Here is a 13637-nt window from a genome sequence, read left to right on the forward strand (position 1 = left end):
AAATTGACATATTACACAACATGCATGAATACTAATCTTAAAGAGATTTTTTGGAAATGTTGTTGTTTTTGTCTGGTTTTTTTGCTTTTCTTCCAAATGAGTAGCATGACTGTAGTAATCACTACTAGCAATGTTTCTCTTGGGACAAAAGGAAAAGGTTTTAATGTCACATGACACTGTTTAATTATTTGTGTATCTGCAGGGTCCAAAATCATAACTGAATCCTCAGGGCAGTAATCATATTATGAAAACAGAAGATAAAAAGTGCAAAGAAAAGATCACATCCAAACTAGCAATTTGCAGTTTCATAAAAAATACAAAGCAAGCATTAAGACAACTAAAACTGCCCAGGAAAAAAAAGAGAACTTTTACATGCATTTTTGTCAAGCACCTTTGAATTTAGCGGAGGGTTTTTAAAATATACTCTTTGTAATATGCCATATTGGCTGCTTAGATACAGCACAATGACTCAAAAACATAGGATCTAACCAAGTGTAAAAATCTCTGCCTTTGTTCCTACAGATACAGCATTCTGCAAACTGATACATTTTGATGCAAGACATTTCACTGGGGTTGTAGCTTGCCACCTTTTCTTTGGAAACAAGTGCCTTCTCCCAGTTAGGAAATGGATATTTTAAAGACAAATATCAAATCTGTATATATTAATGACACAGTCTTTTCAGCAGCAGAACTTGAATACAGGATGGTAACAGAGGCTCTGTTTCCAAAATGTTAGCAAAACCCAGAGAATTGCCAGACAGCTATTAGCAGTTTGATGAAAAGTTTGAATGCACAATCAATCACCGGCACGCAGCAATATGATGCTACAAGCTGACACGAACATGCAATTTCACAACTTACTATCCGATAAGGAAGATGTAAAAAGGAGTCTGGGCAGCCAGCTAAAGCCATTTGTTCCTTCAAATTTTCTTCAAATTACATCTACTGCTTCCCAGGACCTGCAGAGTACAAACAAATTGTCAGAAACCATACTGAAGACATTTCATCAACTTATTATTGAAAACAGTTGGAGCAGAGAGACCGAGAAGATCAAGATGAGGTGATGAGGATTTGCATCAACTTGAAGCAGAAAATGTGCACATTTGCTGCCTGTAGCCTAGCAAACACATTCAATTTGATATTTCATTTAAAAACCCAACATAACTTCTCAGGTTGTGTGGCTCCTGCTTCATTTCCACTGTTTAGGCAAAAATGAAGGCCTCCCTTCACAGCAAAACCCCAGCCATTTAAAAACTGGCTCTCACCACCTGAGGCTATGTTTTCAATTGAGGAAAGAAAACTGAAATCTCTGAGTTAATTAAGATGACAGTCACTTATCACAGAATCATTTAAGTTGAAAAAACCCCATAAGATCACTGAGATCATTATGCAGCATCAGCCTTCAAAGCCTGGCTACACAGCTCCTAACCTTTACCCTTTCCTGCCTGCCTTTCCCCCCGTGGTTTTATTCTCACACAATATATCAAACAGACTGTCACACACAAATTCATTCAGGTCTTGCACTTGTTCTTCTGAGTCATTATTAGCAGCAGCTTTGCAAGGTGAGTTGTGTATCCTTTAAAGCACCACTTTGTGATCAAATAGAGCTTGAAAAGAAATCTGCAAACATTTAGAGGTACATATGGCTAAAGAACTAAAAATAAGAGGGTAAGACAATGTCAAGACAGTTATTATAACTGCCTCACAAAAAGGAAACAAAAAATAAATCTAAATAAATAAGCAAATAAATAAAGCACTATTTCCCACTCCAGCATTTCCTCCTACCTGCAGGGGTGGACACACCCCTGCAGTGTAAGACAAGTGATGCCACCTCCAAGTAGATGAAAAAGGTATGACTGGGGAAGAGAACACAGGCTGCAAAGCACAGACACAACTTTTACTTCTACCATGAAAGCAAGCTCCTGTCTGGCTTGCTGTTAATTATCAAGTATGTGTTCAAAACAAAAGCCCAAGTTTTAAACAGTCTACCCACTGCTCTCTGCTAAGCACGACCTGTCACCAAACCAAAGCTGTAAGCAAAATTTATGGGACAGTTAAGTGAGGGACAAGGGTAAAAAAACATCTTGGACAAACTGTTCCTGGATGACTTCCCGCCTAAGGCCCACAAACCATGCACTCATCAAGGAAGCTTTATTTTGCTCAGGTCCAGGATGAGTTTGGCTGAGGTATGGCAGCCTCCTCCTCTATCAGTAAGGCAGGCAAACTCCTGGAATTTCTTTCCAGGAAGTAGTTACTGGGTTTCTGCAGTGATCAATTCATACAGCCAAGTACCCCAGGAGGAAACTGGTTTTGGCAATAGCAAGTCTGAAAATTCATTTAACCAAATATGCACATATGCACAAATCCGGTTATTTATTCTAGGTAACCAAACACTATGGAAAAAAATAATTAACCCCAAAATCTTACAGGATTCAAAGTGTGTGTGGGGGGGGGGGGAAGCCACATCAAGCATCAAACTCTGTAGACATGTTACTCAACTTGCACCATTGCTAGTCTTTAAACATATAAAGAGCAGGCAACAGCCTTCTAACTACTTCTCCACACCTAAAAGTTTGTAGTCAGTTTTAAAGATTGATCTGAAGATTTCACTTTAATCATCCAGTTTGTTCAGGGAGAATTAAGCACAGATTTAACAATAGCTCTTAAAAGTCTTTTCACTTGGGGGAGTACTATTTTTTTTTTCTTTCTCATAAGCACATCTACAGAGAAATTAAGCAAGGCACTGAAATAGCTGTTATGAAGTTGGTAAAATGCATCAATAAAGAGATCTGTATTATTAGCCTCTAAACCCACCAAGACTAAAGAAAGTTAACATAAAGGGGTAAGGGAAAAGAATTGAGCTATATACCCTGCAACAGTTTTATGTTTATTATCACTTCAGGATTTAGACATCACAAAAAGGCACAACTGCTGTAAATTTAATGGTAGGTTATTTAGGACTGAATATCAAAATACTGGTCCTTTGACATTTCAGCAAAAGGCTCCAACCCACTTACAGCAAGATAGATGAAATATGTTCCGAAACAATACCAGACCAATTTGTCTACTCTAGGGCGTGCTGCAGTTTATGCCACAGCCCCATTACACCAGTGGAAGATCATAAATTACCTCAAACAATAGTTGGAGTCAAGACTGCATAATTTATCAAGAACCATTTGCTTTGCTGATACATTCTTGAGTATTCATTTGTTAATGCTGCAGAAACAGAGGAAAGCAATAATCTCTAGATGGTATCATTCCTGGCCAGTCACACATTAACACTGACTTAAGATCTCATCTCTTTTGATCTGTCTAAAAACAGTTTATCAACCTAGTCCTACCCCAGGAATACAAAAACCCTTTGCTCACCTTTAAGACCTAAGGTCCTTTGTACCACATCAACAAGTAATAAATTTCATAGGGACAGAACTCTACACCAATTCATGTGTTCATTAGTTTAAAAAGAAAAATAAATTTTTCCTGTGCTGTTGTCTTTATAGATGGTATTTAGCATGTCACTTCTTGTCAGAGACTATAGTTGCACACAGACATACATGTTCTTTGCACACAATTTACACAGCACAAATCACAAAGAGGTATTTAAGTGCCACGTTACTGCCCTTTTCCTAAAATGCCTTAGATGAGGGAGGGAAATTCCAAAGGACTGTAAATAGGAAACAAGCAATGTTGTCAATCCCCGTTACAAAACTCAGGACATTCATTGGTGAGAACAACTGTCATGCAGCATTGAGCGATGCAGCCTGTGTACAATCAGAACCAGGAGATTTCATGTGCTTTTATTGGCTTCAGAGCTCTGCCTTGGACAGAGGCCCTGAAAGAAGGACAATCAAGATAAACCACATTTCAAAGGTCACGAGACTAATTTTTGGTATAACATTCTCCAGAATAAAGAATGGACTATTGTGAGGCACAGCTTTGATATCTCAGCCTCTCCGAAGTGTTAAACAAACTCACACGATCTAAAAGATTGATATTAATCCTGCATGGAAAACACTGCAGGTATGCACCCTGGAGATTGTCACTGCTCTGAATGGGTTGTTTAAGTCACAATCAAATTACTCTGGTAACCAGCAGACTAAGTTGTCTATTAACTGCAAATTAAGCCCATCACCAGATATGTTTTTCTGATTTATCACTTGTTATCTGCACATTCCCAGCACTGGAAACTGTATCTCGCCCAGCACTCTGGAAGCAGACACAGCCTACGCACCTACGGATACTGTGGTAGGAAAATGGCAGGGGTATGGTCACTCTGCCAATTCAGGAAGTTTTCCAGGTTCTACATGTGCCATCTGTCAAAGTCTTTAAATTCAAGAGAAAAATAATTTTTAAAACGCAATTGCTTGCAGATTAGTTAGGAACAGGAGGAGGAGGAGGAGGAAAAAAAAAAAAAAGAAAAGGATTTTAACCTGGCAGAGTTGCAAGACAAGCTCCAGAGCTCTTGAAAACTGGATTTATGCTCTTTTATAAAAGGTAATTCAACAAATTTGTTGAATGTTATACCCTTTTAAGTATTTCATAATTTTTCTTCTATAATGTTCTGCTTTCTATAGCTGAACTATTGTGAAAGAGGGAAGGGGAAAAAGCTTCAGCACAGCCTTAATTTTGACCTGAAGTCCTTTATCTAAGATCTCAGGTTTTACATACAAGTTAAAAAATCTTTCCCTCTGTTTAATGTATATCTTTCATTCTCTCAGCCATTAAGTATCACTATGCATTACTCCCCACAATACCGAATGAAGTTCTGCAGACCAAACCTGGATTTTCCTAAGAAACCAGAAAAAGGTCTTAAAAATATTCTTCTTTAACTTACCTTCAGAACTGTCTGAATTAAGATTGCTGGACTGCACTTAACATCTTAAAGCCCCAGGGAGAAAAAGATCCTCTCTTCTTGGTCTACACAAACAGCAATCTCAAAGACTTTATCTGGCTGTTCTCCTGGCTGTAGGCTGCCCACTACTTCATACCATCTAGGAAAGCATTCTGTTTTTTATTTCAGACATGTGTGTACATATATATACACACACACACGGGTGTTGATCTGCATCACCCAAACAGGTTTACAAGATGAGGTGAGGCAGTTCTATGGATACACCGAGCAACGCTCTGCAACACAGGCATGAGAACCCATACTCTGACACTTTCTTACCAGTCTACTCCTATTGCCATAGTTACAATGGAAATAAAGTTGGATACAAGCAGCATGAGGCACGCCAGTGAATTTTCCCTAGTTGAAAGACCTGACAGCTAGCAATGTCCCCAGCTGCACTGATACTGCAAGACCCAGATGTGTTTTTGCATGCAAGATCCAGACAATTTCTCACAAAAATGAAGCCTGAATGACTATGTGGGCTGAAAAGAAAGTGCCATCAGATTCCTAAGCTGGCTGGACCAAGGAGACTAAAGCACCCTTGGCAGCACACAAGTCTGCCATCAGATTTCATCGTGGCTTCAGCAATCAGAACACATAAGGATTTCTACATCATCTTCCCTCTTTTAGTGATAGCTTCAAGTGGAGACTGTCAATTTACAACACTGAGACTACTCCTCACCCTCCCTAAGGGATTACTTGGTCAGCAGGACTGAATTCATCCCCTCAAACATTTTACTGACCACTTTCTCAAGTGGTCAAGTTTCTCACTCACTCAGTCCAAACACACACTTGCTTCTCTCCCCAACTCTGCATGTTCCTCCTCACACTCAAATTCTCCAGTCTGCCCATGCTGAAAAACAATACCTGGCAAGTTTCCCTTCAAACAAGTTTTTTTTTCCTCCAATACACGTCCCCAAACACTCCAGAATGGAATCACTCTCCAACCACAAGACATAATGACATGATCGTCAACATCCTGATGGCCTACTGAGATTAGCAGCAGGTAAAATTTAAGAATACCCACAGCTTTCCCAATTTCTCCCCATTTTCCTTGCAGGAATTGGTATCTTCACACCCATTTTGTTACACATATATACCCAAAAGTCATTTGCAAGTCTATGATATGGAGCAACTGCCTAACTAGAGCAATACTTTGAACATCTTTGAAAACAAAGCATTGTTCTAGCTGAAATTTCAGGCGAGTGTTGCTCACTAAAATGAAAAGCACTGTTCAAAATATAAATCATCAATCAAAAGCACTTCAGTTACGTCCAAACACTCCCACGAAACCATACTAAAAAATCTGGTCTTATAAAAAAAGGGAATATAATTCTCTTTTGCCATTCTTAATTGCAAAGCTGTTAGTCTAAATATTACACCTTGTAAAGGAAGCCATTTGCCATTGTACTTTTGCCAGAAAGTGAAGAATCTTGGCAACCGCAATTCAGGCTTTTGAAAGCCAAAACAGATACATACTTCAGAAGAAGCACAGAAGAGCTGATGCCATCCCACTTCGAGCCTTGCCAAATAAAATTAAATAACATATATGCAGTTCAGCATTTTTTGGTTTCCTGAATCTGCCTAAAATTTTGAAAGGGCTCAAGAGTCATAGCCTGTGAATTCATGTTCACCTCCTGAGAGAACACCTTCACTGACAGCAAAGATAAGGTCCTGAGGAAAAAAAAAAACAGTGTTTAGCCCAACAACACTGGACAACACCACCAAAAATAAACAACCAAGGAAAAAAAAAAAACTATGAAGAAAAATTAAAAAAAAAAAAAACCAAACCAAAACAACACCAAAAATCAAAAAACTAAACAACAAATCCCAAACCTATAATGAACTTTGGAAATATTGACAAAACTCTGCAGTTTCACTGTCTTTCTTGATCACTCAAAATCCTCTTCAGTCTCCTAATAGCTTCAAACCCATAGCTTTGAAGCAGGAACTTTGGCAACTAAACAGAGACTCGTACCAAAGTCTAAATGAAATGCTAATTAGACAGAAACTGAAATAAAAACCCATGTAGTATTCAGTAGACAACGCCACCAGCAAGCCATATGCAGAGGTAGGGAAGGTGCAAGGATGCATGATTGGGACATGAGAGGTACACGAGTGAGGCAGCCCAAGGTGAACTCTATCTGACAATGCCATGACTAGTGGTCTCCAATTCTGCACACATGGTTTCTCACTACATCCTTTGCCTCCAGAGAATAAAAAAAATGCTGCCTCCATTCTCTCTGTGTTGTCACTGTCTTGCCTTCCCTGCCCACCCCAATCTAGTCACATTTCTTGTAAAACAGAATCCAAAATTTTATAATTTTGGGAAAGCAGTCTAAATAATTATTTCCTTATGTTATTTTAAGCTTTTATTATCCAACCTGAAGACTTAGAGTGAAGTTATACAACAGTCAAGATGATTTAAGAGCTTGTTACTGCCAAAAACAGGACAGACATCCCACTCTCTTCATCAGCCCCTGCTCTGCTTTCTTCCTCCACTTCCTCCCAGCAGCTTCATGGCACTCCCTCCTTCTCCCCCTTTTGTGTCATGTATGGTCCTTAATGAGTTCAGCTTGTGTTAATTAACGCATTTGTTTTGCTGGGTTATTGCTCTGTGAAGGAAGCAAATGCAATAAACTTAGATCTGACAGGCAGTTCAGTTGGCACAATGTGAACGCGGGAGACCATGAGCAAGAGGGGAAGGGAACAGCATCACCCCCTGTCCAGTGGCAGCCAATTATTACATTGGCTAAGGCAACCTGTGAACTTTCATTTTCTTTGTTTACTGCTGTTAGGAGCTGGCAAACCTCTCCTACTGCACATCCGTGAGAATTAATGCTTTCCAGGCATCTCACAGAAGTTAAACATTCGGACAGATCTCCAAATAAAATACAAAGTTTTTCTCAAAGCAGCTCAACTAAAGTCTGCCTTTGTTGCATACTTACCAAAACATTGCTTTTTGCATTTAGCACACTGCTGAGCCTTTATGCTTCTAACATGCAACCGGTGTGAATGGTCCTTCCCTCTGCTCTGTGGTGGGATTTGAAAGCCAAGGGCTCTAGACCTCCCAGCCCAGAGACTAAACTACACACAAGACATTTTTCTAAGCCATTAAAGTTCATCAGCCTCTGCACAGTGTTGCTTTTTGTTTGTTTTTTTTTAAAGAAAGTCAGATCATTACAGATTCTGTTTGAAACCATATCTTAATCTACAGGCCTGTCCATAAACATCCATTGGACAGATCTACCAGACTCAACTTGCCTTTACTAAGGTGACAAGGCAGTAGCATGCACTCCTCAGCTGTTACTTTTACAGCCTCCAGACAGAAGCTGGGAGGCTGTAAAACTAGCAGGTGAGGAGTGCATAATAATAGTTGAAATATATATGCAAAGGTTTGATAGAGAGACTTTTCAATTCATAGAGTAGCCATCTGCAGCAAGGATGCCCTGCTCCCAGCTTCTGCTCCCTTATTTCTCTACAACATTCCTTCACTTTGGAGGACAATCTTCCAAAGCATGCAGAAACCTTTTTTCCCCTCCTGGCTGATGCAAAGGACAAAGATATAAAAAAAAAAAAAAGAGAAACAACAAAAGACAATCTCCTATCACATGATCTACTGATCAGTTTTTCAAGTATTTTAAGCCTGTTTCATCCAAATTATGAATTCATCAATCACCATAATTATCCACAGCCTATTTTTCTTTCCTTGGATCTTTATGCAGGGGGCACAGTAGCTTCTCAAAGAACTTTCTAGGTTTTTGTTAGACCATGCCAGCTACAATGGGCTGGCCATCAGGCTGACTTCAAAACCAATACGCACACTAGTGCACAGAAAGCAACAGGCAGATATCTATCAATACCATTCACATCCCTCCTTAGGGTCTCTCCTGCTCCCCAGCATTTTCAGGTAGGTTAAAATACTTTTCCTGGATTTAAAACTTCATTATTGTGGACCAATGACATCAGACATTAGGGTTTTTATATTGACAATTTACAGGTTTTAATGTTGATAGTTAACACAGTAATTTTACACGTATCACTTGCTGCTCTCTTGGTTCAAGATTTTTTTGGGAAGAGTTATTAACTAGGATTATCAGAAGCCTTTCTATAGACATCAAGCTTTGGGGTTTTTAAGAAAACCAGAAAGAGGCTTTTACAGTTATCTGTGATTTATGTTCATGAATAAGCACTGGTTTATTTACATAGTCCCATCACATACAAATGGTTGAGGCTAGAAGGCAAGTTTAGACATTTCAATTCAAACTGCCAGCTACTCACTAAGACGGTATCTTTTTGAGATACCATAAAAGGTACACTTAAGTGAGAAGGTTACTCTCAGTATACCTCATTTATACAGTCAGAGCACTCAAAAGAAAGACTTTCTGCTTAGCCTCTGAAAAAAAACACCACATTCTGTGAGCAGAGATGCATTCCCCAGCATCAGCTGCACGCTAAGTCATCCTCCAAGTAGTTTTGTGGTAACTACTCCCAAACATTATTTATTCCAAAGAATTCAACTATTGAAACAATTCTTATGAGGACACCATAGTAAGTAACAGCAGCAAGTAGCAAAAATAAACAAGGAAACCCCTTTTATCTCTCATGTACAGCAGGGTAAGGGTTACCACAGAAGGGCTTGTAAGTGATAATGCAACAGAGCCAGGAGAGCTCTGGACTACATCAACCCCAAGCAACAACCAACTCTGCTTCTAGTTGCAAAGAGTGCAAGGAGGCAGCTCCAACAAACACTGTGCTGCTCTTGAGATGAACAGAAAATCCTGTCTATTCAAGAGGGCTATAATAAAGAAGTGCAAGAAGTGCAGGAGATAATATGCAAAAATTAAAGGAGTACGTACACCCTTGACTGACCGGAACATAAAAAAGGGTACCCAGTTTGGAGACTGCACTCATTCACTCCTATGCAATGAAGCACCAGCAGTGCCAGAGCTCGCTCAACTGCAAAAACACTGCTTGTAGTTTTAAGACACTGATGTCACAGATACCCCATGTGTACTTTAACGCTGCCTCACTAACAAATCACAGCAATCTCTTCTTAGAGCAAAGAGACCATTTTGTAATCTCAAATGCATTTGCTGGCATTATGCAACACACAAGCTTCAAATCCATGGGTGGCTTACGGGTAGCAGCAGGCAATCAGTGCCGACTTTCAGAACACAACTAAGATGTTACTGGTGCTCTATTCTTGAATACAGGCTAAGAATTTCTATAAATACATAAATAAAGGATATCAGCAATGCAAAAGTCTTTCTTACCCTCTTACGTTTTTTAGCCCTTGAAAAACAATTTCAAGCTGACATCTCAAAAGCGAGTATGCTGACCTACTTGCAAATATAATACTACCCTGGGACAAACAGGGCATAGCTTTTTCAAGTAAGTGTAAACAAAACAGAAAATAAACCTACAGAATAGGGTAATATTTTGTACAGGAGCTAATGTTCAACAAAAAGCTGAAATCTGGCCAGCTGATCACATGTTTCATGTGCATTAGTGAACATTTATTTACTGCTATTAACTTGTACCTGCAGAGAGGAAGAAATAAGATATTCTTCCTTTGATTCTGAAGGTCATAAGGTGACCAAAATCCCAGCTTAATGAAGACTGTGGTGAGGTTGCAAATGTCACAGCTTCCACCAACCCTTTCAAAATGCAGTGTTGGAAAGACAGGGAAGAAAACTGAAGTAATACCACCCAGGCTTCACAGACTATGTCAGCTTAATTAGAATGGCATTTTGTCAGTACTGAGAGATTACATATCGAAGGCTGAGTAGCAGGCCAAATAACTTGACTAGAATATTTCACCAAGCCACCTACATTAACAGCTTTTTCCCTACTGTACTTTCAGGGTGCCATAAAGGAAATCAGGCCTTGTTTCAGGCCTTATGAGGCTGTTTAACAGAGGCATGACATGTTGAATATCCCCAGCACTAAAGGTTTACTAGATATGCATTAAACAAGGAACATCCCTAGATAGTCTTCAGACTCCAGAGCTGCCAGAGAGGAACATTTGCTCTCCAAAGGTGTAGGATCCAGATGCAGTCAAAGTGCCTTCCCTGTATACCAATGTACTTCAACCCACAAAACACCTGTACTCCAAGCCTGGAACCCACACATGGGTCCCAACTGCATTCTCCCACCTCCAAGATTATCCAAATGGTACTGGCAGCAGTTTTGGAAAGGAGGGAGAAGACGGCAAGTAAGTGCCCCCACACACAACATTGTTTCATAGGCCCGTAGTACTTTGCCCACAGAAGCAAATCGACATCCAGGTTGCGCGTGGAGCTGACCACAACACTATCACAGGATACGACGGCAGTCACATACCCGAGGTGGTGGTGGTGGTATGCATACAGGAGAAATGTACACGCCTGCACTGCCACATCAGTCAGGGAGGAGAAACAGGCTCTCCCTATGTGCAGGCCATCTCATTCCACAGCAGCTGTCAAGATGTCAGAGAAAAAGCTGGGGCTTGCATGAGATGAGCTCAAGAAGCCACTTACAACCCCCGCAATTCAATGAAGCACACCATTGAAGCACCTCACCTCGTTCCTTCCAGTGACAACAACATGAAGTTAAAAAACTGGTCCAGACATAGCCATCCATGATCTGGAGAAAAAAAACAGCCAAAGGAATCCCTCCCCAGTGTACAGCCCTGAAATTTCACATTCTCAGCACCTCTGGACAAGACTGACAATTATGCCAGACCAGCCATTCACTACCCCCAGATTTTTGGTCTCTGTACTGCAGAAGTAAATCCTGACAAAGCTCCAGTTTCTCCCATCACCGTTTAGGGTTTAATTTCAGTCAGTGTGCCTGTGTGTAGAATGCATGTATTATACACACATATTACACACATGCACTTACATGTGCCTGTGAACTCAATGAACTCTAGATGAGAGATCCTTCAGCAGCTGCACAGAATGCAATATGGCATGGCAGAACTCAGTCAACCTCATGAAAAATAAAAAAATCTCAGTTCCCTTCCCTGAGTTTCTTTCACTGTTTGGTGCAGAGATTTTGTTCACACTTCGCTCTTCCAAAAAGTTCTCCCTCTCCCAAAATACACTGCAGTATAATAAAACAAAATGTTTATCAAAGGAGCAGATGAGCTCTCTTGCAAAAGCTTCTGTGAATATCACAAATTTGAATTTCTAATTGCTGCTCTTAATTGATAAAATAACAATTCCAAATTTTTTTGCTACTTTGTATTTTGATCTATAAAAGCATTCACTCATCATTAATGCAATCAATTTGACAGATTCATCAGAAAAGTCTCGATTTTCATTTCAGCCTTGCTAATTAGCAACTATTTTATTAAAAACCAGCTCTGCACGAAGAGATGGCTTCACACAACTGCCTGTTTTACACAAATACCTCCCACAGGCTTTCATGCTACTTTCTGTCACTGGAAGAGGGAGAATATGCCCTTTACCTAATGCTCTGATGCATACAGATCTCAGCAATCACTAGCTTGTAATACTCCCCATCTCCTTCAAACTGACAGCAGTACCACAGAATTTGCTACCAATGCTCGATATCCTCTCCTCTTTATTGCATCACTGGTCTTAGATAAATTGCACTATGTCTTGGAAATTAGCACATTTGTTTCCTGCAACATCTTTGCCTATGCATCTTTCCTAGTCCAGGAACTTGTATAAGTCAACATCCTAAAATGAGCAGCACAGTTTTCATGAGGATGCTCCCATTAAACTAAGTGACAACCTCCTCATTATACAAACCCAAAATGTTTCTCTCCAGAAAACAGGACAGAAGAAGTTCATTGAAGCTGGATGCCTCTCAGGTGTCAGGTTTGAGAAGGCTGCTCCATACAGAAGTGATCTTCTCTCTGTGGCAGGTGATGATAGCCACTGCTCCCAGAGAAGTTCCCAGTTGCAGAACTTCCTAGTCTTGTCTCTTAAGCTGCAGGCATACCCTCATACTCTGCTCCTGCAGAAATGCAACAACACATTGCCTAATGCAGCACTCCAGTTAGTCTCAGTGGGACAAGCAAGAAGCAGGAATTACAGAAATATAATTTTTCCCATGACAGCAAGTACCAGCACTTGATTAGAAAACACTTTGCAGCTCAAGTTAAGAAATGCAGGATTATAGAAAATCACTACCAATGCACGGGGAGGGACAAATATTGAACACACAAAAATTGAGGAAACAAGCACCTGAGTTGCTCCCATGGCCTATGGGACAGAAAGACGTGGCCGATTTTCTACCAGACTTTGATGACGGATCCCTAAGTTTTAACACAGATCTGTCTCAGGCAGGTTAAACCTTTTAAGGTTTAAATGCCTAACGAGATCCACTTTAAAACTCACCAAAAAGCACAACTGGAAAGCGCAGAATGACTCTGCTTTTGCGCCAAGTCAGAACACAAACAACTCCTTCTGTGGAGGCCACATGTGCCAAGAAGGACTAGGCTCCAGCTCCTGGCACTTGAGCAGCACTGAAGTTTTCATTCTCTGGATGGAAAGCACAACACTGCTGACCATTTGCACTGCAGACAAGTTAAGAAATCACCCCGTATAGTCAGACAAAATTAAGCAAGTGTGTCATTCATTACCGGAAAGCTTCTCCCTGATATCCAGCGACAGGATGTGTGGCAATGGCTCACAGCTGAGTCAGGGGAGGTTCAGACTAGATACACACAAACACTTTCTTCACCAAGAGGGTAGTCAAACACTGGAACTGGCTTCCTAGAGGAATGGTCAAT

At 40.3% G+C, this 13637-nt stretch overlaps 1 protein-coding gene across 1 annotated transcript in view; it reads right to left on the minus strand.

The window, feature by feature from the left end:
* GRB10 (growth factor receptor bound protein 10) overlaps nt 1-13637 on the minus strand; it is a 144833-nt gene that overhangs the window by 107869 nt on the left and 23327 nt on the right. The window contains exon 2 of the mRNA XM_058805251.1: nt 862-959. Coding sequence (XP_058661234.1) covers nt 862-912 — 51 coding nt within the window. The 5' untranslated portion in view covers nt 913-959. The remainder of the gene's footprint in view (nt 1-861; nt 960-13637) is intronic.

Source organism: Ammospiza caudacuta, chromosome 1 (genome assembly GCF_027887145.1).
Source record: "Ammospiza caudacuta isolate bAmmCau1 chromosome 1, bAmmCau1.pri, whole genome shotgun sequence".
NCBI lineage: Eukaryota > Metazoa > Chordata > Aves > Passeriformes > Passerellidae > Ammospiza > Ammospiza caudacuta.